Raw genomic sequence first — 25,424 nt, forward strand, 5'->3', positions numbered from 1 at the left:
TTTACATCGCATTGACACCAGCGACGGGCCTCATCGCCAAAAGCTCTCGTATCTCGTTGTCGAGCAAATCAAATCTTTGTTATAGATAGATAGATAGATAGAGTACTTTATTCATCCCCGGAGGGAAATTAAGGGAACTTAGGGTTATCTAAGACATTTGTATTCTTTTTGTGTTCATTGCATGTTAGGAACTCGCACTCTGGGAATTTTCAATCAGATTTTTTGGCAGGAAAAGTTACGGGAAAAAATGTCCGAGCAGCCGAGTCTGAAATTTGCGTTCTCGCACAGAACCTCTTTGGAAAGTGGATGTCAGAATATTCAAATGATGCTCTTATGGTTGGTTTTGGGAGATAAAATAAAACTGCAGTGGAAAGATTAGAGAAAATCTAAAAAAAAAAAAAAAAAAAGAATCGAATATTTACTTTTGAGATGAGATGTGAAAGTCTGTTTCTATAAAGTCTCCCCGGTCCAGTCCTGGTTATGAAACACAAACATGTTCAAGGTTTCTTTCTTTCCGTGTGTTATTGATCGATTCCTCAGTAGATGAACAGTTACGCTGCATCTCATCCATCACACACACACTCGATCTGTAATAAAAAGTACAAGCCTGGTCCTGCTTTCTTTTTTCCTCCCCCCCGCTGCCTGAGTCTGAGTGTGTTGCCCTCTTAATGTTTCTGTGTTTGAATGTTTTAGAAATCAGCTGAATTAAAGTCTGCAGAGGATGAAAGTGACTGTGGAAGGGATCTAACTGCTCTGAAGTCCATGTCCGTGTGTGTGTGTGAGAGGAAGAGAGAGACTAATGAAGACGTAGGTCAAATATCTTCTACCTAATAATAAATCACACACACACACACACACACAGTCTCCATCCCCCCACCCATGTGTTGACATAGTTTCCATGGTGAGGGGAGGTGTTGACGATTCATCGCTGCATTCCTGAGAGCATGCTCTCTCACACATACATTAACATTTACACTGGGGGGGGGGGTCAGTGAACGCTGCTCCCCCACACCAATATTTGACTGCTGCTGCTGCTCATGGTCTCAGACACAATTCGATCTGAACACGCCCCCCGTCTGTGTCCCTCACTTCTCGCCTCCGTCCTCCATATTTCAAGACAGGAGAGTGGAGCGGTGCCCGCAAGGTTGTGTTGTTTATTACATCCCAAACAACACATGGTGGGTGGGGGGGGTCGGTTGCTTCAGGCACTCATCTGACAATCCAAGGATCCAGTTTTAATAAACATGACAATGGATATGATGGTTTATCAGAGGCCAAAGCAGAGCACGGTGGTTGTTAAAGCTTTGTGTTGCTTTGCCGGTTGACGTCATTCTACCTTGTAGCAAAAGCTGAACCAGCTGAACTTAATTTTTTTGCTCAACGACCCTGCATTGTTGTGCTGAAAAGATTCACGCTGTGCAGCAATTTAACAAACAGTCACAGTTTGAGGTCATGTGACATGAAGGTCATCCCCACAATTTGAGTCATTAGTTCTCAGCAAATTAAAACATCACAAAGAGGCACATTGACAAATCTACTGTGCTCAATGGATTTCACTGCATTCAGACCAGAAGCTGTTGATTTACTAGTTAAAGTTCAGCGGCACATTTAGACAGTCACATAATTAAGTCATAATCCTTATACGGTCTCTTTCAGAAGTGGGAGGGTAACGTGGGCATGACAAAGCGGTGGAATTCGAACCCCCGGAGTGAGAACTATTTGCAACAAACTGTGTTTGCTTTGGCCCGCGAGATTTGGGGGTCCCAAGCTTATTATAACAGGCTTTGGGGGGGCTCCTTTCCTCCAGTTTTGATGTCATGAGCCCAGAGAGGCTCTGTTGGTTGATGAAAGCCAGACTAGAATCACACCAGTTATAAAAGGTTCAGCTTCAGACTCTCACATGGATAAATACATGCGTACGTGCTAAATTATTTAACTGCAATAAGGCTGAGGAGCTCTTTACTTGTATAATAGACACTTTGCAGTAGCGTCACATGACTTTGGAGCCACTGTGGGTAAAGACGCTGGAGCTGCGGAGGAGGACAGAGGGAAGGAGAGGACCACCAGCCAGCATGTACATCAATATTCAGACCTACGAGTACTCACTGGTCATTACTACATTATTATCAGAGTACTCACTAGTTGGACCACACCCATATTTGAAAGCGACCCTCTCCAGCACAGATGTGAGGAAAGGACGTGCATCGGGCGCGTGGCCTCACAAAGCATCGTTCTCCTATAGACACACTCACACAACTGTTGTCGCTCCTGCAGGTGAACAGCTGTTGATCGGGTGAGTGTTCTGCAGATGAAAAATGGGCAGTGGTGGAAAACAGTAAGATGAAAGTAGACATATCATACTCAACACAACACAGCAGCTAACTGCTAAAACTCCTGCTTCCTGCTTTAGTGCTCCCTCATGCGTGAAATACTTGTGACAAGAATTTTAGAACGAGAATTATGCAAGAGAGAAAATGCATCAAACCAGTGTGTTTAAAAGAAACTGGGAGCGTTAACAGGCAGCAGACTGGTGTGATGGAGCCGAGGCTTTTGGCTGTTTTGGAGCTGCTGTAAACAACAGTGTTGATGACAATGAAGACGAGAGAAATGTGTCGCCTCTGGTAAACTCCGGGGAGAACAGGCGGCTTACTTCCCCCTCCGCACGCTGCTAAATTTTTCTGTCTGATTTTTTTTTTTGTTATGTGGAGCAACCCTCAAGCTGCAACACGTTCCGAGTCGAAACCGGGGGTAACACAGATGAAATGCGCCATCTCCAAAACAGCAGGAGCGCAAGAGTGGTGAGAGCCACAACCGAATGGAGTGTATCACACACAGAGCCAAGTCAATTAGAGAAGACAGTGGTTTAAGGTACGACAAGGCCACGTTGATCCCAGAGACGCACTAACACACACACACACACACACACAGGGAGGAGGAAACTGGGTCAAATGGACCCTGAGAGGGAGCGAAAGTTAGAGAAGCGAGATATGGAGCCAATCGACATTGGATCTTTCTGTTCTCTCATCTCCAAATGAGATGGAGATGAGAGAAAAGAGAGGTGGAGAGAGAGAGAGAGAGAGAGAGAGAGAGCTGGATGGAGAGACTGTCGTTAAAGAGGTGAAAAAATCTGAATCCTGGAGCGCGGCCGAGGTTTTAACTCATCTGCATCTCTAATCAAGAGCAGGAGTGAGAGGGGGGGACTGGTGCGATGGAGGGGAAGTGGAGAGGAATGGGAGAAAGAGAGACTGGTGACAAAGTGAGAGAAACAGTATAAATGGATGGAAAATAAAATAGAGTAACAAGAGGATGGTAGAGAAAGTGAGAGAGCAGGGGGAGTGGAGGGAGAGAGACGTAGCCGCCGCTTAATGTTGAATTATAAAACATTTATTCTGCGGGAACTTTTTGAAGTTGTGTTTTTTTTTTAGATGTTTGGAAGCATAGAGAAACCTGATTGATGGCTTGCCCGCAGACGGAGAAGAAAACCAAATTGGCCCACATTTGTCACAAATCTCCGAGCAGGAGCTGTGATCACGACCACATCAGAGCCGCTGGAAAAACGTCTGAACAGAAAGAGGGTAAAATGTGGGCCAACAAGGACGGCGGCCATAATTTAATAACCGCCGCTTTATTTTGACTAAATCCACTGTGCCAGCAGTGGCGTACGAAACACTTGACGCGACTTAGCGCCCCCTATAGGCGCAAATGTCCATTTCCAACCAAGAAAACAGCATTATAGAATGGAATAAACCAAAGACTACAAAGATGGCAACCCAAAAGTGAGGCCAAAGCTTATTATCTTTTTGCCTAAGAGCAAATCTATTAGATTGATATTTATCTCTTGTCTGTGTTCACGGCTGAGTCCGGATCGTGGTTAGGTTAAACCCAGGTTAACATTAAGACTGTAAACACTGAGAACAATTATCTGTACTCCATCTGAAGTTCAATAATCTGACTTCCAACTACTCTCAACTTCATATATTAAAACATAATTTCTATACACGCCCCCCCCCCACCTCCCAAATTGGAAGGGACAGCATTTCTTCCCTCCACTCTTATGTAGCTTGTCAGTGCCAGTGGCTCCCAGCCGATGCTGAAATCCCTGGGACGATGGCTTTTCCTTGTTGCCAACAACGATAACAGCAACTTATAATAGTCACCAAAACAAAACCATTTACAAAATGAGTACATCTTACAAATCTATTTATTTAAAAAGACATAATTCATCATACTCATTGCGATAAAATGATCAAATGAAAAGACACTGGGGAAGCTTTGCCGTGACGTGTTCAGTGATGTGTCTCAATGCTTTAAGAGATAAAAGCACTCGGCCCAGAGCCCTATTATTCACCTGTGAGCTCATGTATGTGTGTTAGTGGTAAAAACCTATATTGAATATTGCCACAGCACTAACACAGAGTGGGCTGGATTAATGGAGACCTACTGGAAGTTTCCGTCACCATCAATCAAACCAAAACACACATATAATCATCAATATTTCACAAAATAGTCAGGGGAACAAGCTCTAACGTCCAAACAGCAGCACAGATCGAAGGTTTGTTCTGGTATCCAATGTGGACGTCAGATTTCATTCCTTTTTAGTTGATTCAGATCATATATTGGTTTAAAATAAAGAAAAAAAGTCTCATATTGCTCATAAAGTTCTGATAGTTGCTTTAAATACCTTGTAAATCTATTTCAAATGCAAAAAACAAAGCTCTGTCCCAGCCCAGTCGGCCCGGCACGTCTTATTACTAAACTAACAGTTTTAATTGGATCCTGCTGAGTTTGAACACAAACTTCCTCAAGTTGTGTGTTTTTACTGGAACTGTGTGTATGTGTGTGTGTGTGTGTGGTCAAACACGATACACCAGCCACCACAAGTTCATTCACACTCAACAGATGTCTGGCTCAGCCGGTCGTGAGAGATTTCAAACGTGATCTCTTTCAATTTTACCTGTTAAGTGCACTGTTAAAAAGAAAAAGGGAAAAATAAGGTAAAACATCTTAATTTATTTGAAAAAGGGGGCGCAGCTTGTGTTGGAGTTGGAATCTCTGAAACCGCTTACAAAGGAACACTCAGACATTTTGAAAACATGTGCTTGTTTGCCAACATTGGGTCCGGCAGATGTTTATCACAGCTTAGCACAAAAACATGGAAACAGAGTTCCCCTCTGTTTCCATGTTTTTGTGCTGCTAGACGAGCTGCGGAAAACATCAACAATGTCTCAGTGATGTTTGGTTCTCATTTCCTTAAACAAATTAGGAGGTAATATCGTAAATGTCACTTATTAATGCTGTATTGAATTTGTTTAAACTGTACATGAACAAAACGACAGTTAGTGATTTAAAAGAGGAGTTTAATCCTCCAATTTTTTCCATCTGCCAAAACAAATAGTTATACAATTGCAAATTGTCAGTTTTACATTTCGTTTGTAGAAACGTTTCTGTTTCTCAGAACCAGATTAGCCACTTGCTCCTGTTTTCGGTCTGTATGCTAAGCTACTCTAACCACACCAGCGACACCAGAGTTCGGGTGAAAAAGGTCTTCAGAAATAAAAAAAAAAGCAAATAAGCATATTTCTCAAAATGCTGAACCAGTTCTTCTAAAAGCCTCAAGATTTTCCTGCTCAGAATGTTTCTGGCGACGCCCACAGTCTCGTTACAACAGTCGTGTCTTGATCAGGGGGAGTGACAGCTGGGTTTAAAGATCTGGATGTGGGACACCTTGATGTCATCAAAACGAGACCCTGCAAAGGGGCCTGAGTTGCTCACGGATGACCATTACGCCTTTAAAAAAAAACAGTACATGCAACTCTTTGCCTCGCATACTGTAGCACAGCGCTCACACACGGTGTACGAAAACACACACAAGACTCAGGCAAAAATAACAGCTGGATACACTTCTGAATACCTAGAAAAGAAGAGTGCTCGTTGTCGCCACTTTAAGCGGCTGTTCAAGTGTTGATCTGGCATAAATGAACCAAGCACACCTCGGTTTGTTCACATGTCGGCACCACGTACAGTATTTCTCACACACAACACACACCAACTGCATATCTCCTTGTAAAGCTTAAAAATGTCTCTTGATTTAAAATCTCTTAATTTTCAAAAAACTAGAGGTGAGAATAAAGGTTTATCTTGTCCCTTTGTTAAGGTAGGAATACTCTGGGGTGGGAGTTCTAGTGCAATACCTCTCGTGTGAGGAAAACACGTGGAGCACTTTTGTTTTCTTGGACCTCTGCCGACCGAACGAAGACGATCGCTTAAACCGCGACCTTGTCCGGGACAGAAATAAGGCTCGGGCTGCCTAAAACATCAGCCTCCGCAAATACAAAATAACTTCAGCCATGTGATTGAAACCCTTGCAGACACAAAGTCCAAACAAACAGGTGAAAAGAAAAGCCACCTCCGTCTCTCCACCCCCCAGCTTCACAAATGCAACAGGGTACGCTGGCGTGCCTCGACTCTGAGATCCAATAACAGGATCAGGAACAGACACTTTGCAGGAAGCCATGGCGTTAGAGGAAATCAAAAAAAGGAAAGCATGTCGTCCAGCCTGAGTGCTCCACTTGTTATCCCTAGTGGTTGCAGAGGCAGCAGATGTGTAAGTGGTCCTTTATTCCCAAGTGGCAGTGATGTCTCAAAAGTCTCCTGTCCCTCCAAAATTCAAACTGTGGACAAGTCTCAAAGGCTACTTCCTCCTCGGTCCTTGTAAAAATAAAAGCAAACAGTCCCCTGCTCCCCCACTGCAGAGCTAATAAATCCAGAGCACCTCAGTTGCGCTACCGTTTCCGAAGCGGCACACCGTTTTACTCCCAACGTCCGTCGCCCGGAAACAGCTGCGTGTCCCAGAAATCGTCTACGGGCGTGTGTCTGTTGTGTGTGTGGTGCTTCCTGTGAGCGCTGCTGCAGTGTGAGGGCGCGGGGGAAAGTGTTTGTCAGTCCATCTCCAGGTCCATCAGTTTGTTGCGTGAGCGTGGAGTGTGCGTGGTGTTGCGGCAACAGCAATGGGCGCAAACCAGACCCAGAACCAGAGAGAAGAGGCCCACACCTACAGAAACACAACAAAGTTAAAACGAAGCCATTTTCCCTCTACGACTTCCTGCGGTACTCGTCAGAGTACGACATTTCTGTATACAACATCTAACGTGAGCTTAATTTCCTCCAGAACCCCGGCTGCACTGCAACTGAACCCTTGTCCCTTCTCTGGCTGCCTCCTCATTGCTACTGGGATGAAACTTTAAGGGATTGACTCAAAAATAAAACCTTAAAATGACGGACTCATGCTGAAAGCTGCATTTGGAAGAGGGACAGACATTTTTTGTTGAATGTCCCCCAACCAGAAAAAGCAGTATCAGTTCCCTTTAAAAAAATATTCGATCATTTTCTTTTGGCTATAAAAAGACTGATCAGATTCTTGCAGCTGTCAGACTCGTGTCCCGAATAACAGCACAGTCAGCGAGTGAAGTGCAGAGCAGCACAAAAGAAGAGTAACTCTGGTCTATCAGTCAGCAGTTCCAGCGGAGATGTCCACGCTGACGGCGAGCATCAGCGAGCAGTTTCATCCTGTTCCAGTGACTTTGGGGCAGGTGTGAGGTCTGAACAGCTGCTGCATTTAAACTACGCATCAAGCTCAACATTCGACTTTTACAGTCTGAAAAAACAATGAATGATTCTGCATTGCAGCAGATATGGAGCAGATGTTGATAAATTGTGAGTTGTGCTGCCGACAATCGTCTACAGTAAATCCAGCATCGGAAGAAAGACACTTCTACAGAGCTGATGCATTCTCAGCAGTCGACTGGTCAGATGTTGAATCTGACTTATCAGCGTTATTTAACGACTTTGGAAGATTTTGCTCTTGTGGAATGTTTTGATTTAAGTTTCATTACATCACCTCTTACAAGGAAGCCCCTGTTTGACTGACTGTCTGTCTGTCTGTCTGTCTGCGTGATCCGGAGAAAGGGGCAGCTGCAGGAACCTTTCTTTCTTTCACATTGCGATTTAACATAACGCTGTATCTATAAAAATCCTAATTAAACAAAGGATGTGTAACATTACCTATTGAGGCCGATGCACCGTATAGAAGAGGTAACTGTAGAGAGTCCCACACTAAAGAAAAAGCAGACAGAAATAAAGTTTAGCTTTTTCAACGATATTAGTGTTGCTATGGTGACGTGTGTGTGAATTGCATGCTCGCTCCTCACCAGCGAACTGGACCGTGAGGAAGACTCGGGACGACGTCAGCTCTCCACCTTGAGTCCAGGCTCCCGTGGAGGCCGACAGGTACCAGGGCGTGGCCACGCAGTAATACTCACCGCTGTCACTGGGGAACACAAGACAAACACGTGTTCAGACGCCGCAGTGAAACTATGATGTGGGACAAACACTCCCGCCCACAGGGAGCGTAACACGTTTACACATAAACACATGACTCACTCACCTGTCCTGAGTGCCGAAGATGTTCATCAGGTAGGTGTGCGTGTCCTTGCGCTCTATGGCAACTTCGCTGGAGGAGTTGCGCTCCTCCCTCTTCATGATGCCGAAGCGGTCGACACTGGCCACCTGGGTCGTCGTCTGTCCACCACGCAGCCTGGTGAAGAACCAACGCACTTCGTACGCCAGGTCGTCTGAAAGACACCAGCGGCATTCTTCAAAAAAAAGCACAGCTCCAACTTTCTTTTTGTCTGTTACTTGTAAAGGAAGTACCATGTTAAGGTATCACTCCCCAAAAACATGCATCTCTTCTCTAGCCAATCGGCAGAAGAGACAAATATGGCTCGGGCATTTGTGACGACTTCTATTCGTGCAGGATGACGTCAGTGCTGGAGAGTCAGCGCTTCTCCAGGAAGCTGGAGGACATGTTCATTCCAACCTTTAATCTGCATTAGCTTTCATTTACAGTTAACTATGACATTATGGACAGTGGGGAGGAGAGTGTGTTATTTTTGGATGCGCAACTCAGCCCTCAATTCACTATGCTAACTTAAGGAAAGAAGAAGAAAACAGAAAATAAGGGGGATCAGTGCAAACAATGGACACACGCCACAAAGAGAAAGATGTAGTGACGACAAAAGAAATAAAACAGGGACCTGAGAGTTTGTGATAATAGATGTAATCTTTGGAGAAGGGGCGAGCGAGCTAATTATTTCCAAGAGAAAGATGTGTAGAAAGAAAGAGAGTGAGACAGGAGGCAAGAGAGACAGAGAGGCACAAACTAGTCATTAGTCTGTCAGGGAGAGCGTACGAGCGCGCGCTCGCACACACACACACACTCACACTCACACTGAAGCACAATGAAAACCCCATGGAGCCTTAGTCATCTTCTGTCATTCCAGAGACAAATAGAGAATACACATGAAAAAAAAAAAAACCAAAGGAACATTTGCGAACGACAATGCTGGAGAAAAAAAAAAAGAAGACAAATGGTGATGGAAAACAATTATGGAGGGAGATAAAAAAAAAGAGGAGTGAAAGATGATGAGGAGGAGGAGGAAGGATGGAGAGAACATAATGAAGAGAACGAGTGAGGAGAGGAGTGAACGCACCCAGAGCAGAGTAATGAATCACATCTCAATTTCTCTCCCCCCCTCTTCACTAATGGTTTTAATATCCAAATGCTACATCATTAAAAATCAGTGGTAGTACAGCAGCAGCAGCAATAATAATAATAACCTAGGCCTCTGATTCAGTTTCAGGTCCCATGGTCCTAATTTTGAAATGGTTTGCCCCTCAGTCTTCACATTTGCGGCACGGGCACAAATACGTAATTACATATCATTGCTTGTTGAATGTGAGGTTGTGAGCTCTGTGGCCCTTTGACGTTGGATGACCAGTTTTTTTGGATTCCATTTGATGCATCGTGTAGAATAACAGATGGAAACACAGTCAATATACACAGTCATCCATTTAAAGCGACAGGAGTAAATTTGCAAATTAATTCTGGTTCGGCCCGTTGAACCTCTACGCCGAGATTTCTCTGTAAAGTCTAAATCCATCACTTCCTGTTAGCGGAAGAAGTGGACACACAGGACGTAATTATGGCAAATCAGCTCCACCGCTTCTCAATTAGCTGGAAGGATTGGGTGTCGTCCGGTGGGAATGGGAGAAGTCGACTAGACTGAGCGTCCAAAGTTTAAGATTGCAGCTTTGAATATGACTTCAGATATTTCCTTTTGTTTATGACGATTAGAAATGTTGCTTGAGTCTGTATTTTATATTTTTAGTGCACAAATTCAATATCTACACAGAATTTGTTATCACGTTTAAAACTACAATACTTTAAATAAATCCCCTTAATACTGGTAAATTTGAATCTTTTTCTATTGGGAGGTAAAATCTTAATCATGATCTGTCATTTAAATAAATTCAAATTACATTTATCATCGTAATTATATTAAAATTAGACTCCAGATTTGCACAAGAAAGAAAATAAAAAGAGTTCCCACTATTTTTAACATGTGTCAAAGACATAAATCGTCCTCTCACTTTGTAAAATCTGACAAAAGTGACGTGTCGACGACGCTGATGCCGATGCCTTAGGACAGAGTGGACGGGTGGGGGGGGTATTTTTACTTGTAGTAGCCGAGCGCTCCATCCAGCCAACGAGGAGGAAACAGGAGGTGACACTAGGGGTGGTTGGGGTGGGGTGGAGGGTGAACTGGCCGACTGACCACCCACACACACCCACACACACACACACACACAGCCCCTCCAGACTCGCTGACCAGACTCAACTGATGAGCAAAGTTCTGACAGTGAGGGGGGGATGAGTTAGCCGTTAACCTCCTGAGGAAAACCCACACAGCTCCTCAGTGCAACATTAGGATGCCAACTCTGCAGGGAGCACAGATTCTCAAACACTCCAGCTGCAGAGATTCACTCAAAACTGAGCACAGAACTAATAATGAAACAATTCTCACATTTAAATTTGCTTTTTCCTCATTTCTCATCAGTTTCGGGGCAATAAAATAAATTGATGACATCACTTTGGGCTCTTGGAAACTGTAATAGATATTATTTTTGACGATTAAAAGCTTAAATCGGTTTTTATCAAAATGCTCCAAGCTGTTTTCTCCTCCACCATATTGTCCACCCATGAGGATTCCCTCACTGTAAGCCTATCCTCCACTGAGACACTCGGTGCAGGCGGAGCGAAACAGAGCGAAGACCCCTGAAAGAACCAAACCTGTCCGTTACTCAAGGCTCCCATCTGCATCAGCTTCAGTTTAAGAAAAACAAGCCGAGTTCCTGTGTATGTAAAGTGGAGGACGACTGTGGTAAGAATGATGGTCTCTCTCTCGCTCTCTGTGTGTGTGTGTGTGTGTGTGTGTGTGTGTGTGTGTGTGTGTGCGCGCGCGCGCCGGCTGATGCAGGAATCACGTCCTGAACTGGTTCGAGTGTGATGAATTATTCTGGAAAGGTTAAGCCACATCTGCAAATCACAGATAATGCATTTATCTCTATCTCTAACAACAAATCAAGACCATGGAATCATCTATTTATTTTAAGTATCAATTAATGAATTATTACATTTCATGTTTGATAACCTAACATTTTACCTCCTATTTAAGTGGATTCTTTGGATAAACTCTTGGTTTGTTGCTCGTCTGAATGTTGGAGGTCAAATAAGAAACCGGCTGTTTTAAACCAAATTCATCTTTTAAATAGAGACTGGTTTAATTCTCTACTTTACATTACGAGAAGTGCATTCCATAAAATAAATTACATTATTCTGATGACAACACATTTTATTATATTTACTTGAACAGAGAGGACAGGATTTATGAAAACTATTTTAAATCCTTAACATAATCGCCATGACTACATTCTTCTATAATCACATCATTTACAAAACTGCCTCGCTGACAGTCAAAAGACACTGTGACGTCCTGATAACACCAGGTTAGAGTCTGACACCGCCGTTAATGATCAAAGACACATTTTGCATAATTCCACGGGACTGACGCATGAACTCCGCTTGCTTGTTTCTGCGACGACACCAGCGTTTCGAGGAACGGAGATATAATTAGAAAGCCTCTGCTTCCGTGCAGTTAGCCTCCATCCCTCGCCGTCTTTGTTCTTGACGGGGGGAGCGGACGGAGAATCGAGGGAGAGGGATAGGGGGGGATTTGAGATACTTAGCAACTGAGGAGATTATTGTGTTTATCGCGCAGCCACGGTAGGCACTTGAACGCATCTCAAACCGTGTCTCCGGAGAGCACGCCATATCACCAAAGACACCCTCGCCCTCCCTCGTGGGAGTTTCTGATCCGCCACCGGCAGGCTGACTCGTACTTTCTCGCCCTCAGCTGTTGCTCTGCTGAATGTAGACATGCAGCCGCCCTCCCCCCAAAAAGGACCTTTCTACCCCCCCCGTGTACGACCCCGTGTACGACCCCATGAACTCGCTGACTCCCACCCAAGAGTCACTTGATAAGCTACAGGCTCTGTGTGCACTGTGCAGCTAAACTGGGACCAGAACCTATAGAGAAGTGTTGCTGCAGACATGTGATCGCAGCGTTGTCATTTCTCAAATTCAGAGTGTCGTTGCATTTAGTGGATGAATGTGTGATTATCTCTCAACAAGTCATCACTGCTACACAATGTACACAAAGCAGAAGGCCTCAGAAAGAGACACACTAATATCCCGTGCTGAGACGAGGGGCTCAGTTGGGCGCAGCCTCTGACGGCGGGTTCTTCACCTCACTGTTGTGTGTGGCTTTTCCAGAACTGCTATAAACATGTCTGCCGTTGACGTGATCAGTTAAACATACTGAACTCTTAACCCAAAGCCAGGGTAAATCAAGCAACGTCCAAACGATGAGTTGCAGCCTGTGTGAGAGGCAGTGAAGGCCTCTTCTCCTCTGGGTAATTCTCAGAAATGTTAACACTAACAAATACATCGAAAACCAACATTGTTCCTGGTATGCTGGTATAGGAATGGAACTCTAAGATACAAAGTTTTTAACCGATTTATTTATTTTTGACATGTAGAAAAATGTAGAATATCAACCTTGTACATTCAGTTTGAACAGTTCGGTCAAACGGCAGAGTTACGGCGAGGCGTCTGTGTTAAGTGAAAATCAGCTGTCAAAAGTTTCCGGCGGCTGTAATGAGTCGGCTCATTAATGGAAGACAACACCGGGCTGTCACAGCTTCACAACTCTGTCAGCCTCATGACTAACAACCTGGTTCAGACGCAGCAGCTTCAATGAGCGGGAGCGGTGGGTGGGTGAGGTGGCGGTACATTGTGGTGATTGGATGGCAGCGGAGGAACTACAGTGCATCTCTAATAGAATATCTGGCTCCTGTCTGAGCTACTAAAACTAAAATGGCTGTCTGTGGAAATGAAGACGGTCTGATTGGATTTCTCTGGATTAATCCCTCGAGGAGAGTCCAAGGCGTTAAAGTGCCTGAACACACACACACACACACACACACACACACACACACACACACACACACACACACACACACACACACACACACACACACACACACACACACACACACACACACACACACACACACACACACACACACACACACACACACACACACTTACCACCAGTGCTTCTAATGAAAGTGTGTGTGTGTTCTCTGCTCCATAAAGCATCACAGCACTGGTAGAGTGGAATACTAAACACTATAAAAACACTTATCAAGTCGCACAGAGACAAAGCAACTGGGATGCAAAGTTTCCCTCGTTACTCGCCGCGCTGCTTAATACAACCTCTGGTAAATAAATGCAAATGTTACTGGAGATGTGTCATGCTTTAGTTGCAGATTCACAAAGTCAGATTTTAAAAGCTAATTACTAAAATTTAAAAGATATCATTTTCTATATCTTTTAAAAAAGCGAAGAGAAATCCACCTGCATGTTAAAACCTATCTTTTATCTATCTACTATTATAGTTTCATGTTCCAAATTTGTAAAAGTTCAACAAATTTTTATTATTAACATTATTCCGATGTCCACATCGGGTCACCGCCGTTCACATCATGGCCGCTTTCGCCTCTTTCTTAAGCTAGCTATTGGGTGCAATCGACACCATAGCACAGAACTGACTTAACCTGATGCATGCTGGTCCAAACACATTGCATGCTGGTTAAAAATTGTGTCCTTGTCCAGCGCTACAAAACATTGCAAGGCCGCATCTTGAAGGAATCTATTATTCATACAGAACAGAAGCAAACATTTGCCTTTATTACCTGAACGGATCTGATCCCCTAAAATCCTCAATTTCTTCGGATTCCTTTAAAGCTGCATCTTCGATCTCATTCTCATTTAGCTGAAGACGTAATGGAGTGAAAATGATGGCGCCGCTCTGCTGTTCTATCTGCTCAAGATTTTCAATTTGTGTTTTACTGTCAGCCCGTCCTTCCCTCTCCTCTTTCTCTCAGCTTCCTGCTTTTACACCATTCCACTGTATCCATCTCTATGTTTGGATGGCAACCAGTCGCTTTACTTCCTCACAACAGCATAAAGATCCCGAGTAGTCTAGATTTATAGTGACTCTGAGAAGACGAGGTACTTGAGACTGTCATCTGGAGGCCACTGAATATTACATATATAATTATACATACAGTATATAAATGTCATTAGTTATCAGTAATATTTCAGTCACATTACAATGTGCTGTAAATGTTACGACATATGGCGAAACCGGTTATCGTTTCATTCCTACAATTACCAAATGAAAGGTGTCTAGTTCTCACACAAGTGCACACAGACAAGAATACACATGTTGAGAAACCCTGCTGGTATTTCTCCCAGAAAAACAAATTGGATTTTGGCAAGAATTCCTTAAGTAACGTCTTGGATCTAGACTCCGAGTACTCGTGCAGGTCTGAAGCCAAAAAAACCAAAAACACATCTCAATCAATGTGTGTTTACTAATCCATCTTTGATTGATTTAACCCGTGCGGAGCTAATATCAAATATCCAACTGTCAAATGACAAGTTTTGCCTGCATCTTCATTTCCCAGCATCCGGTGATGATTTTCATAATAGCTGACAAGGAAATGAAGCAATTACAGGTCACATTTGAGTGAGGAGCTCAGCGGCTCTTTTAAACGCACACAGGAGCAGGTGATTAACACCTGGCAAATGTAAATCTTATGGTAAATATAACGATACGTCCGTCTCTCTCCTGCTTTGGCTCCTCTACCCCTCATTTCCTCCTCGGTCTCTCTTCACCCCCCCCTCCCCTCCGCACTCACCAAATTACCCAGCTGTCTTTCCAAGGCCGACAGGCAGCCGTTAATTAGCCAATCTCACGCTCCGTTAGCCAGCCGCGGAGACAGAACGAGGTAGGGGAAGAATAGTTGGCGAATAGATGGAGAGAAGTGGGAGTGAGGGAAGTGGAGGGAGCGAAACCAGATTGTTAAAAGTGGAAAGAGGAGTGAATGGAGGAGGCAGTAAATGGGGGAAGAGTGGCTGGAGAACGGCGTGCAGCGTTTCCTGAAAAGAGCGACAAGAGAGGAGGAAAAAAAGAGCGAATTGTAGCAAGAAGAATGAGAAAGAGTAGTTGAAGAGGGGAGAGAGGGATGAAAAGAGGTTGAAGAGCGAGGAAGATGAAGTGGTGAGGTGATGACAGAAAGTGACTCACTTCATTAACTGTTTCCGGGGAATTAAGAGTGAGCTATATTCAAAATGAACTCACTTGTTGCAACATAATCAGGTTAAAATCTCCACTCAAAGTGAAATAAACTGCACAGTACGCCATGATTGCAAAACCTCCATCAGCACAAAGGAACGAATGATATTCCTGAAGAAACAAGCGTCTCCACGGGTGGAGGGCTCCAAGAATAGAAAATCAACAGCAAGCTGAAACAAGTGGAACACTACAGGTTTCTTTAGCTTGTTTGCTAAAACATGTAAAACACAAGCAAATATGGAACAAGACACTGGTCCCAGATAAATTTGAGAACACTTTTTCTACTCAGAATTGTCTTTTGCAGCTTATGTGAATCTCTACGTTTGAGATTTTTGTTCCTTTACAAGGACTCAAGATGAAATCGTCTTGACTGACACTTGACGATCGTGGCTGTTCACCATGAGCCTTACGGTTTCCTTTTCCTGTGTGGCTGATGCATTCTTTGGAGGCTAAAAGGAAAAAACATGTGTGTGTGTGTGTGTGTGTGTGTGTGAGCCAGTGAGGAACAAAGCTTTATTTCCTCGCTGCAGGAGCAGAACGATGTGCTGTTATTTTAACAAGAATATTTCAGAGCACTGACAAAAAACCAATGCATTGAAAAGCCCCAAACTGTCACAGCTTCAGCTTCAAAAAAGAAAGAGAGAGACAAATATCTGTAACAGTGATGTCATCCCTCCACCACCGATTTCAAGTGTGCAGCGTCGCACTAACGCACACTTCCTGGACTGCACTAACATGCCAGTCATTCCAGAGGTAATGAACGCTGCGTGTCTGCAAGCCACGGCACGCTGAAACAACAGCGAGGTAAAATGTAACACGGGGTCAAGAAAATAGTGACACCATCACATTAACCACGGCTTTGAGTTAAAAACTGACCCACAACAATGATCCAGTTAACGTCGAGGATGAAGAGAAAACCGTCCAGACTTCATTAACCAAATGTTGCAGACTTGCCATATTTCTCCCACATTCACTTCGGCGTGAACGAAGCGACGACAGGAGAAAAATGAATGTGAACTGAAAGCAACAAATCCTATGTCGACCAGCTGCTGCCCGAGGGCGGCGATGTGTCAAACTGCGAACTGCGACTTGGACGTTAACTAGATTCAATGTCTCGTTTGCAACCAACAATATGCAAATGTCGCGTCAGCTCGTTCTACAGCACAAGTGACGGACGGACAGACGGGCTCAGCCAATGACCCTGTGACCAATATGGCTGGGCCTCAGTGTCAGTGAGGAAAAAACATGGTAACTGTCAGAGACACAATTAGACAAACGTGAACTCCAGTGAGAGATCGCAAATACAAGCCGCTGAATTTAGTTTTCTCTCTATGTGGCTCAGCTCAGGTAGCGTGAGGAGTTCGGACATCCGGAAGGAGCTCAGAGTAGAGCCGCTCCTCCTTCACGTCGAAAAGCGACAGTTGAAGTGGTTTGGGCGACTAATCATGATGCCTCCTTGGCAGCTTCCATAAGCGGTTTATCAGGAACACTCAACCAGGAGGAGACCCAGGGGTAGACCCAGAACTCGCTGGGGGGGAACTACATATCCCATCTGGCCGGAGAACGCTTCAGAATCCCACGGGAAGAGATGGATGTTTGGACTACCCTGATGAGCCTCTGATTTATCTCAGATAAGCAGAAGAAAACAAATGGATGGATGAGATGCTGCGAACATTTCAGTCACTGTCCCCCACAGCTTCACACAGGTTCCTTACAGGCAGTCTCTTTGGAAATGTTCCCTGTGCCACAGCTGCAGTCTGTTGTAGGTCAAAGACACACACACACACTTGTGGATTCACCTGTTGGTCAATAGCATCACTATCATTAAAGCAGCGTTGCAGCAAACTGACTAAGAAGAGAGGAATATTTTATGTGTGGGTGTGTTTCGCCTATCATAAATACAAGCTGCAACAGGAGAGCTGTTTGCAGCCATCTCTGAGGAATGCACGAACACACACACACACACACACACACACACACACACACACACACACACACACACACACACACACACACACACACACACACACACACACACAAAGAATGCAGGAATACATGAAGGGACAAAGGTGTGTAATCTGCCGTTACACCCAAGAGAGGTCTTCTGTGTGTGCGGGTGTCTCTAACAGCACATGAGGAAGTGAAGTTTTGGCCTCAGTCCAAACGGAGCCGTCACGTCAGCGTCGCACCTTTGTTGACACGTCACTTGATACCACTTTGCTAATTGGTCTATTCACCTGCTGTTTAAGCCGTGAGTTGTTCACACTCGTGACACTGTCGCTCTCTGTGCACAGCCCTGTCTGGGAAACTGAATATCTTATCGCTCTGTGCCACAGAGCTCCACTGTTGTACAGAAAAACAACAACTCTTAAATACACATCAGCACGGTTGCAGTGGGTGACCCGTTCCCTCACATGTATCGTATACACGAGCTCTGCAGTTCATTTCACATCAGTCATTAACCATCCTACAGTCACCTACTCTGAAGGAAATCCACTGAGCTTTAAAAAGGAAAGTGTATATACGTGAGCCCTACAAATATAAATGCCACATGCCTCCGTTGTAGAGACAATTTTATTTTGACATTTTGGTTTAAAGCGGCGAAGAAGAAGAGATTTGTAGTTGTGTTGGCCCGAGCAGGATAAAAGGTCCCACGAGTAAACGTATGCAAGACATCGGTTGTGAGGGGTGTTCAGCATCAGACTGGTACTCGTTATCGGCCGATATGCAAAGTCTGAATCAGTGTTCAGGTGAATAGACCAATTAGCAAAGTGGTATCAAGTGACGTGTCAACAAAGGTGCGACGCTGACGTGACGGCTCCGTTTGGACTGAGGCCAAAACTTCAGTAGAAGTGAAAATGGTTTCAGGACACCTGTAACTTTAAGCTGGAATATGAAAACTAGCTTTCTGTTCAGTGTTAAAATAACAATCACACAATATATTCATGCATTGCTTCTGTCTTTTCGTCGTAGTGAGCATGTTCATGCGTAACTTTGCTCTCAGCTGTGATACTGAGGGTGTGGGGGGTTTCTTCCCATGGTGCAGCTGTCTGTGCGCACACGCTCCACAACCTCCAATGCACCAATCCCTGCAGCGTTTCACTGTTAAGTGTTTATGTATGGGCAAAAATTACAGGCAGGCATGTTTACATACACCAGGGCACTGCTAAGACACAGGTGCAAAGAAATGTGCTTGCATATGTCCGAACACTGCAGGAGAGGGTGATCCACTCTGCATGTGTACAATTATTTCTAAACTACACACACACACACACACACACACACACACACACACACACACACACACACACACACACACACACACACACACACACACACACACACACACACACACACACACACACACACACACACACACACTGAGGGAGGACGTCTGCAATGTGCCTTATCTGCTCCCTATGTGGACGAAAAAGTTAAAACACATGTTGGACGGTAAAACAAAGATGCACAGGGAGGAACAGGAGGGAAAGAAATGGTGACAGATGGAGAGAGGGAGGTGATGAGCGACGTGTGACGTCATGCGATACGTTTAAGTTAAAGGGTATGGAGCGACTAGGAGGGAGGACAGAAGACAAATGGGTGTTTGGATTGAGGGGGGGCTTGAGTCAGAGGGTGGAATAGATTAATGGAGAGAAGAAAGGAGGAGAGGTCGAGTTACACTTACGTTTTAGAGCAAACATATCTGACGGCTACAGTTTCTAGATATTTCACAGATGAATATTTCAAAACATATATATGTAAAACATATGATCAGCTTCTGAACATAAATGGAATTCAAGCCCCCTTTCATTTTTGGTCTAGAATTATATCTGGCTCTTATCATCCATTGTTGATATAAAAATATTGATTAGTGCAGTTTTAAGTATATTTGGGTGCCAGACATTTTTAAAGCAGGATTACTCAGGGGTGTTTAAATTTACCTGAGGTGAAATTAATAATGTTTTTGAACTTTTTACATAAATCTTATTAGAAGCAACCGCGATCTGAGAACGGAAGAGTTATTATTCTCACTTACAGCAAAATATGTCACCAGTTCAAGGCTTTTACAGTAGTTGTGTGTGTGTGTGTGTGTGTGTGTGTGTGTGTGTGTGTGTGTGTGTGTGTGTGTGTGTGTGTGTGTGTGTGTGCGTGTGTGTGCGTGTGTGTGTGTTAACAAAAGCACGAGTGAGAGAAAGCATATTTGAAATGCAGGAGTCACATCATTCTTATTAGCAGCGCTGCTGACAGGTTGGCAGGTGATAGAACAAAGCATGAGTACAAAGAGTGTGTGTGTGTGAGTGTGTGTGTGAGAGAGTGTGAGTGTAGCTGCATTTACTCATGTTTGTGTGTAAAAAATTTCAGTTCAGAAAACAAAAGAGAAAGACAGACACAGATGAGTGATTGTGATTTGTAGAGTAAGAAAGCAAACATCTCTGTGGTGTCTACCTGTGAGTGTGAGTGAGTGTGTGTGTACTGTACTCGTGTGTCGCACCGGTCTTTGGTGAGGATCCAGAGACGCTGAGCGAGCACTCCATCTTGGCTGTTTTCGACGGATAAACACTGGTGTCGTCTGATTGGATGGCGATGGCGAAGGACGGGCCTGCAACACCAGCACATGAACTGAAATCAGCTTTATTCCACAAACACATTGGACGCAGGCAACAAACATCAGAGAGAGTGAGATGAGACGGACTCGTTTAAACACAGGCTGCTTTTAAACCTGCACACTGTAATTCTGCCTTCATGTCCCAGAGGAACGCTGGATGTGGATGTGAGCTTCCTGGGAGAAAAGAGTTCTCGAGCTTTCTGATGGCAAACGCTGCTTTAAAGTCACGACGTGTGATTTGATGTGATGTGTGGACGTCAACATAAGAACAGCTGTAGAGTCGATATAAATAGATTAAAGAAGGCAAGCTGTTAACACATTCATACACAGTCAGTGGTTAGGGACAAGTTTACGAATAAGATATGTGGAGTCCTCCGCAGCACAGCTCAGAAAACCTGCCTCCTCTGTGTTAGCAGAAGGAACATGGACCAAAGAAAAAGTCAAAAGAGCATGTTGAATAAAAATTTCTGTCATTTTAGAAAGTTCTCGTAACAGTGATGTTTATTTTCTGGAAGGTTTTGGTTTCAGTGCAAAGTTGATGATGTCATAACGATTTAGATGTGGATTCCTCATTTGTTGTCATCGTAGGAAGATAATTAAACCTCCAGCAAAGTATCGGTTTTCAGGTCGGGTCGAAGACGTGTTGCTGTTCTCTCGCCCGTAAAACATGAACAAATTCATGACATCCAGTCAGTTTGTTTAAGGGTGTAGAAGTTGCCCTGAGAGCAGCCGCAGCCATGTTATTGTGGTTTCTTGTGTGTGGATACTCTCGAGCCGTCTCTGATAACATTTAAGTCGACAGTTTTATTCCCTCGCTGAGAACGCCGCATTACTCACGCTGCCATGTGCGAGCAAAGCGCTGTTAAATACATGCGCTCATAAACGGCAAGGATATAAAACATGCTCGTTCGGTCTCGGCCTCTCGGTGGGCTGTAAGTGAGTAAATCAGTCAAACAGGAGCATTCATGAAACACTTTAGAGGGTTCAGTCTCCAAATGAGTCACGCGATTGATATTTACATTTGGGCTGTTGCCACTCAGGAGAAAGAGCTGGACGTCCACCAATCAGAGGGTTGTGGTTTTTTTCCCCAGACTCCCTCAGTGTGCATGCTGGAGTGTCCTTGGGCAAGACACTGAACCCTAACTTGCCCATGAGTTTTCATATATGCTTTTAACATTAATGAGCCTTTAAGCAATTTGAAAGCTAGAAAACCACTACATAAATTCAGTCTATTACCAAATTCAATAAATATCCATTGTTGCTTCTTAGAGGAAACATTTATTTACTTTGAGGTTTTTCTTTAAATCATCACCAGCATGTTTAGCAACTCATTTATTTCTTTTCTCTTCACTTTCTTCAACTAGAGTTGTTTTTTTCTTGTCTTTGCCATTACAGGTCCATGTTTACTGTAAACTGCTGCGAGTGTGCCGTCCCGCTGCACCCCCTCCCCAAACAACTTCAGGATGTTTGGGGACATAAAGTCTGTGAAGATCAGTTTAAACCCGTCGACTCCTGTACTTCACGTCACTGTAGAGTAAAGTCTTAAATAGTGTCTTTAATTTCAGTGTTGAAACAACTTTCAAAGCTGCGTTGTCTCATTAGTCTCGAAGATGAGCGATGCAGAATTCATTACTTCTACAATAAATACTCAAACTGCATCATCGCTCCATTTCAAAGGCTGAAGATAAATGAACTAAATGAAATTACTTTTCTTTTGCAATGTGGGTTGATTATTGCTCTGATATTAATGCACCAATTTCAGCACTAACTCTGTCCCCTGTCAGTTTAATTATGTAAACCAGATACTTGGAAATGAAACTGTAAAGAGAAAACACAGTACATCTGCAGAAGGGTGCAGCTCGGACTGACGCCGACATGCATTCTGTTTTTTGTGTCCAAACCTGACCACTAGATTCTTTCCCCCCGAAGCACGTGCAGCATGGAAATCTAGCCCAGCAAACGTAACCGGACCTGAATGCAATTTAAACATTTTGAGCAACCCGACCCGGCCCGGCTGGACCCATTGGGAATCCTCAATCAGAACGACAGTGAGTCAAATCTGAAGGTGGCCAAGTCAAATGATTTGGATTAAACCTCCATCTTTCATCATTTCCAACTAAGTGGATTAGATTATATGACAACTATGGAAAAAAATACTGAATTTTACTTTAAAATCGACTTATTTAGATCTTTTACATATTTACCAACGTTTCGATTAAGACTAGGTTGCATTTTTCCCGCGGCTACACCATATGTATGTTGCTGTTCCACACCAAAAAAAAACACTTAAACACTGAATTATTTAACAGCAAATGTGCTGCTGAGACTTTGCATTTCCACATACGTCCTCACACAAGATCCCTGCACAGGCTGCAACACCACAACACGTCTGAAACATTCAAGATACAGCTGGAACCTTGGGAGGCATGCCAGTTGTCAGCATGCATGTGCTCGTAACACGCACACACTCACACACTCACAGCTTCTGTCCCCTAAGGCAAGCATAAGGGATTCTTGCAAAAACTGCCCAGCTTGAAGCTTTAACGCTGTCAGAGGGTGTGTGTTTGTGTGTGTGAGAGTGTGTGTGTAGGGGTATTGCACTGTGTGGGGTCAATTCAAAATGTTAGACTTAGATACACACACTTGAAAGAACACACACACACACACACACACACACACACACACACACACACACACACACACACACACACACACACACACACACACACACACAGACACAGACACACAGACACACAGACAGAAGCAGAGAGAGAAAAGAAAAGCAGCGGTGCAGATCTCTGCAGCTGGCTGATTGGCCAAAGGGCTTCACTTTGAAGATGTCCCAGAGAGGGAGGGAGAGAGGGAGGGAGACAGTGGGGGTGAGAGAGAGTGAAAGGATGGCGGAGAGAACGGGGGAGGAAAAAACAGCGAGCGAGAGAGACGGCGAAAGAGGAAGTTATGCTCAAGGGCTCCTGTCCTCCCCAGAGAAAGACAGATCGTCTTCAGCCTTGTCTCTGCCGTCTTTCCTTCTCACTGCACCTTCTGCATTAAATGCTTCCACATGCAGTGAGATCCTCACTCCAGTGTCGGCCTCTGCTCGCCGGCTACCAGAGGAGTTTCAAACGAAATGTAGTTTTAGGGATTTTAGTTGTTAGCCGAGAGGCACTGTGGAAACCCGTGAGTAGGTTTATGATCATCCGACACAGAAACTTGTCTGTGTTTAAGTTATGGATGTTTGTGTAAATGCAAACGTCCCTCTTTCTTGCTCCTCTTGAAATTGTCTTTTCCCCCTCTTTTCAACTCGTTTTCCTCTCCTCCATCCCTCCCTCTCCACCTTGCCTTCCTCTGCTTTCCAGATTAACCCCCTCTCCGTCCACTTCGCCTCTGTCCCCTGCTTTCTCTTCCTCCTCGTTGTCGCCTCCCTCCTCTTCCTGTCTGACGCTCCTTGTTTTTCCTTCTCCTGTCTCGCACTTCCCAGTCAGATCAAAGTAAGTAAAGTAGGCCAGTGGCGGTGGTGGGCGTTTAAGGGCTAAAGGTGTGTTTGTGTACATGCATCTTTATGTTTGAGCGTTGTTGGGGAATTAATGTTGCTTATCATTAACTGTGTGTGGGTGGAGGATGTGAGTGTGAACAGAAGTGTTCAATATTTCTATCAATAGACACTTACTCCAGGACTTCCAGGGTAATTGCAGGGACTTAACACATATTTAGTCGCCAGTATTTGCTCGGTTTGTTATGAAACGGAAGAAATTATTTGACTTAGTGAAACGGCTTTAAATTAATCATGAATCCCGCCGCAGTATTGGAGTATATTCAATATTCAATATTTGGTCTTTTGTCACGCTCTCTGTGCAAAGCCTGATTCCAGGAAAATTCATTAAAAGAAACCGCGGCATTGGCAAGTGAGTGGAATCCACAGTAAAGAGAGACATTTAGAAACACCAGCACACACAGTGATAATATTTAACTTTAACTCAAGGGAGTAAAGTGAAAAAACGAAGGTCATCCTGGTAAAACCAAGCACGCTGACTCTACGTTCTTTCTGACTTTTCTTTGAGTTTTCTCTTAAAGCTATTTACGCAGTTTGGTATTTTCAGAGACTGAAGCTTTGGAAATGGCAGCCATCGTGATCGAGAAGCAAAGAAACAAATTACACCAGGTGATAAAACTCCACCCACCTCATGACTCAATTCTCAGATCTCGACGTAATGTTTTCAGCTTTGGCAAAATACGAGCAGATCAACACAAAGACGTGCACAGACCCACCATTTTCTTGGAAGTCGATCCTGACTTTGTTCGACTCAGCACTCGTGGCTCTGGTCCAAGTTTGTCCCGGCTGCTGTTTCGTCCACGCCGTGATGTCGCACCAGTAGAAACCTCGGTCTGACAGCTGGACACCAGCGAGGCGAAAGCGAAACTCTGCCGGGCCGGACTTCGTCAGAACTAAACTGTCCCTGAGCGGACAGAAGAGAGATGTAAGCAGACACCAGTACATCATTAACATGTCAATGTATAGATTTTTGTAGGTGTATACCTCCTGTTGGGGTCTGTGGCTCCTCCGTGCTGCACCACATTATCGGGGCTGAGAGTCATGATAGTTCTCACGTTGCTCTCCAGGCTCTCCTGCGATTGGATGAGCACCGAGTAGCCGGCCTCCCCGAGGTTCTCAGTGGTGACGGTGCAGCTCATATCGAAGGTAGCCCCTCCCACCGAGGCTTCACGGACCCGTTTGGCCACGACGTACAGAGACGGACCTGAAAACACCACCGAGCCGTCGATTAATCGGCGAAAAGGTCTTTGACAAGGACATGATTCATCCCGCTGCGGTGTCAGGAGGTGAGGAAATCCCCGACAGAGGCCGACAGGAAGTGATAGGCAATTACACTGATTCAAAACAGGCCCACATACATGGAGAAAGTTACATCATGGCTCAATTAACCGAGGGCAGCAAGTTCAGTGTGTGAGACTGAAATAGAGACATGTTTGTGCGAGTGTTGTGAAAAAGACAACGAGAGGTCTGTTGTTATGTGGAGGGATTTTTCCTGTGAAGTCTGGAAACCATATCTAGACATTAGAGCTTATTCATAAAACGTAACAGCAGGGTTACTCTGACTGGTTGGAGTTTTTTTTAATCAAGTATGTGAGTTAATGCTTAA

The 25,424-nt window shown here is 44.3% G+C and overlaps 1 protein-coding gene across 1 annotated transcript in view; it reads right to left on the minus strand.

The window, feature by feature from the left end:
* Window positions 1-4,183: 4,183 nt before the first annotated feature.
* ptgfrnb (prostaglandin F2 receptor inhibitor b) overlaps window positions 4,184-25,424 on the minus strand; it is a 43,083-nt gene continuing 21,842 nt past the window's right edge. Inside the window, exons 9-15 of the mRNA XM_069520496.1 lie at window positions 24,803-25,022; window positions 24,535-24,722; window positions 20,155-20,262; window positions 8,444-8,630; window positions 8,208-8,326; window positions 8,062-8,112; window positions 4,184-7,051 (exon numbers count right to left, since the gene is read on the minus strand). Of these exons, the coding sequence (XP_069376597.1) occupies window positions 6,939-7,051; window positions 8,062-8,112; window positions 8,208-8,326; window positions 8,444-8,630; window positions 20,155-20,262; window positions 24,535-24,722; window positions 24,803-25,022 (986 nt within the window). The 3' untranslated portion in view covers window positions 4,184-6,938. The remainder of the gene's footprint in view (window positions 7,052-8,061; window positions 8,113-8,207; window positions 8,327-8,443; window positions 8,631-20,154; window positions 20,263-24,534; window positions 24,723-24,802; window positions 25,023-25,424) is intronic.

Source organism: Paralichthys olivaceus, chromosome 24 (assembly GCF_024713975.1).
Source record: "Paralichthys olivaceus isolate ysfri-2021 chromosome 24, ASM2471397v2, whole genome shotgun sequence".
NCBI lineage: Eukaryota > Metazoa > Chordata > Actinopteri > Pleuronectiformes > Paralichthyidae > Paralichthys > Paralichthys olivaceus.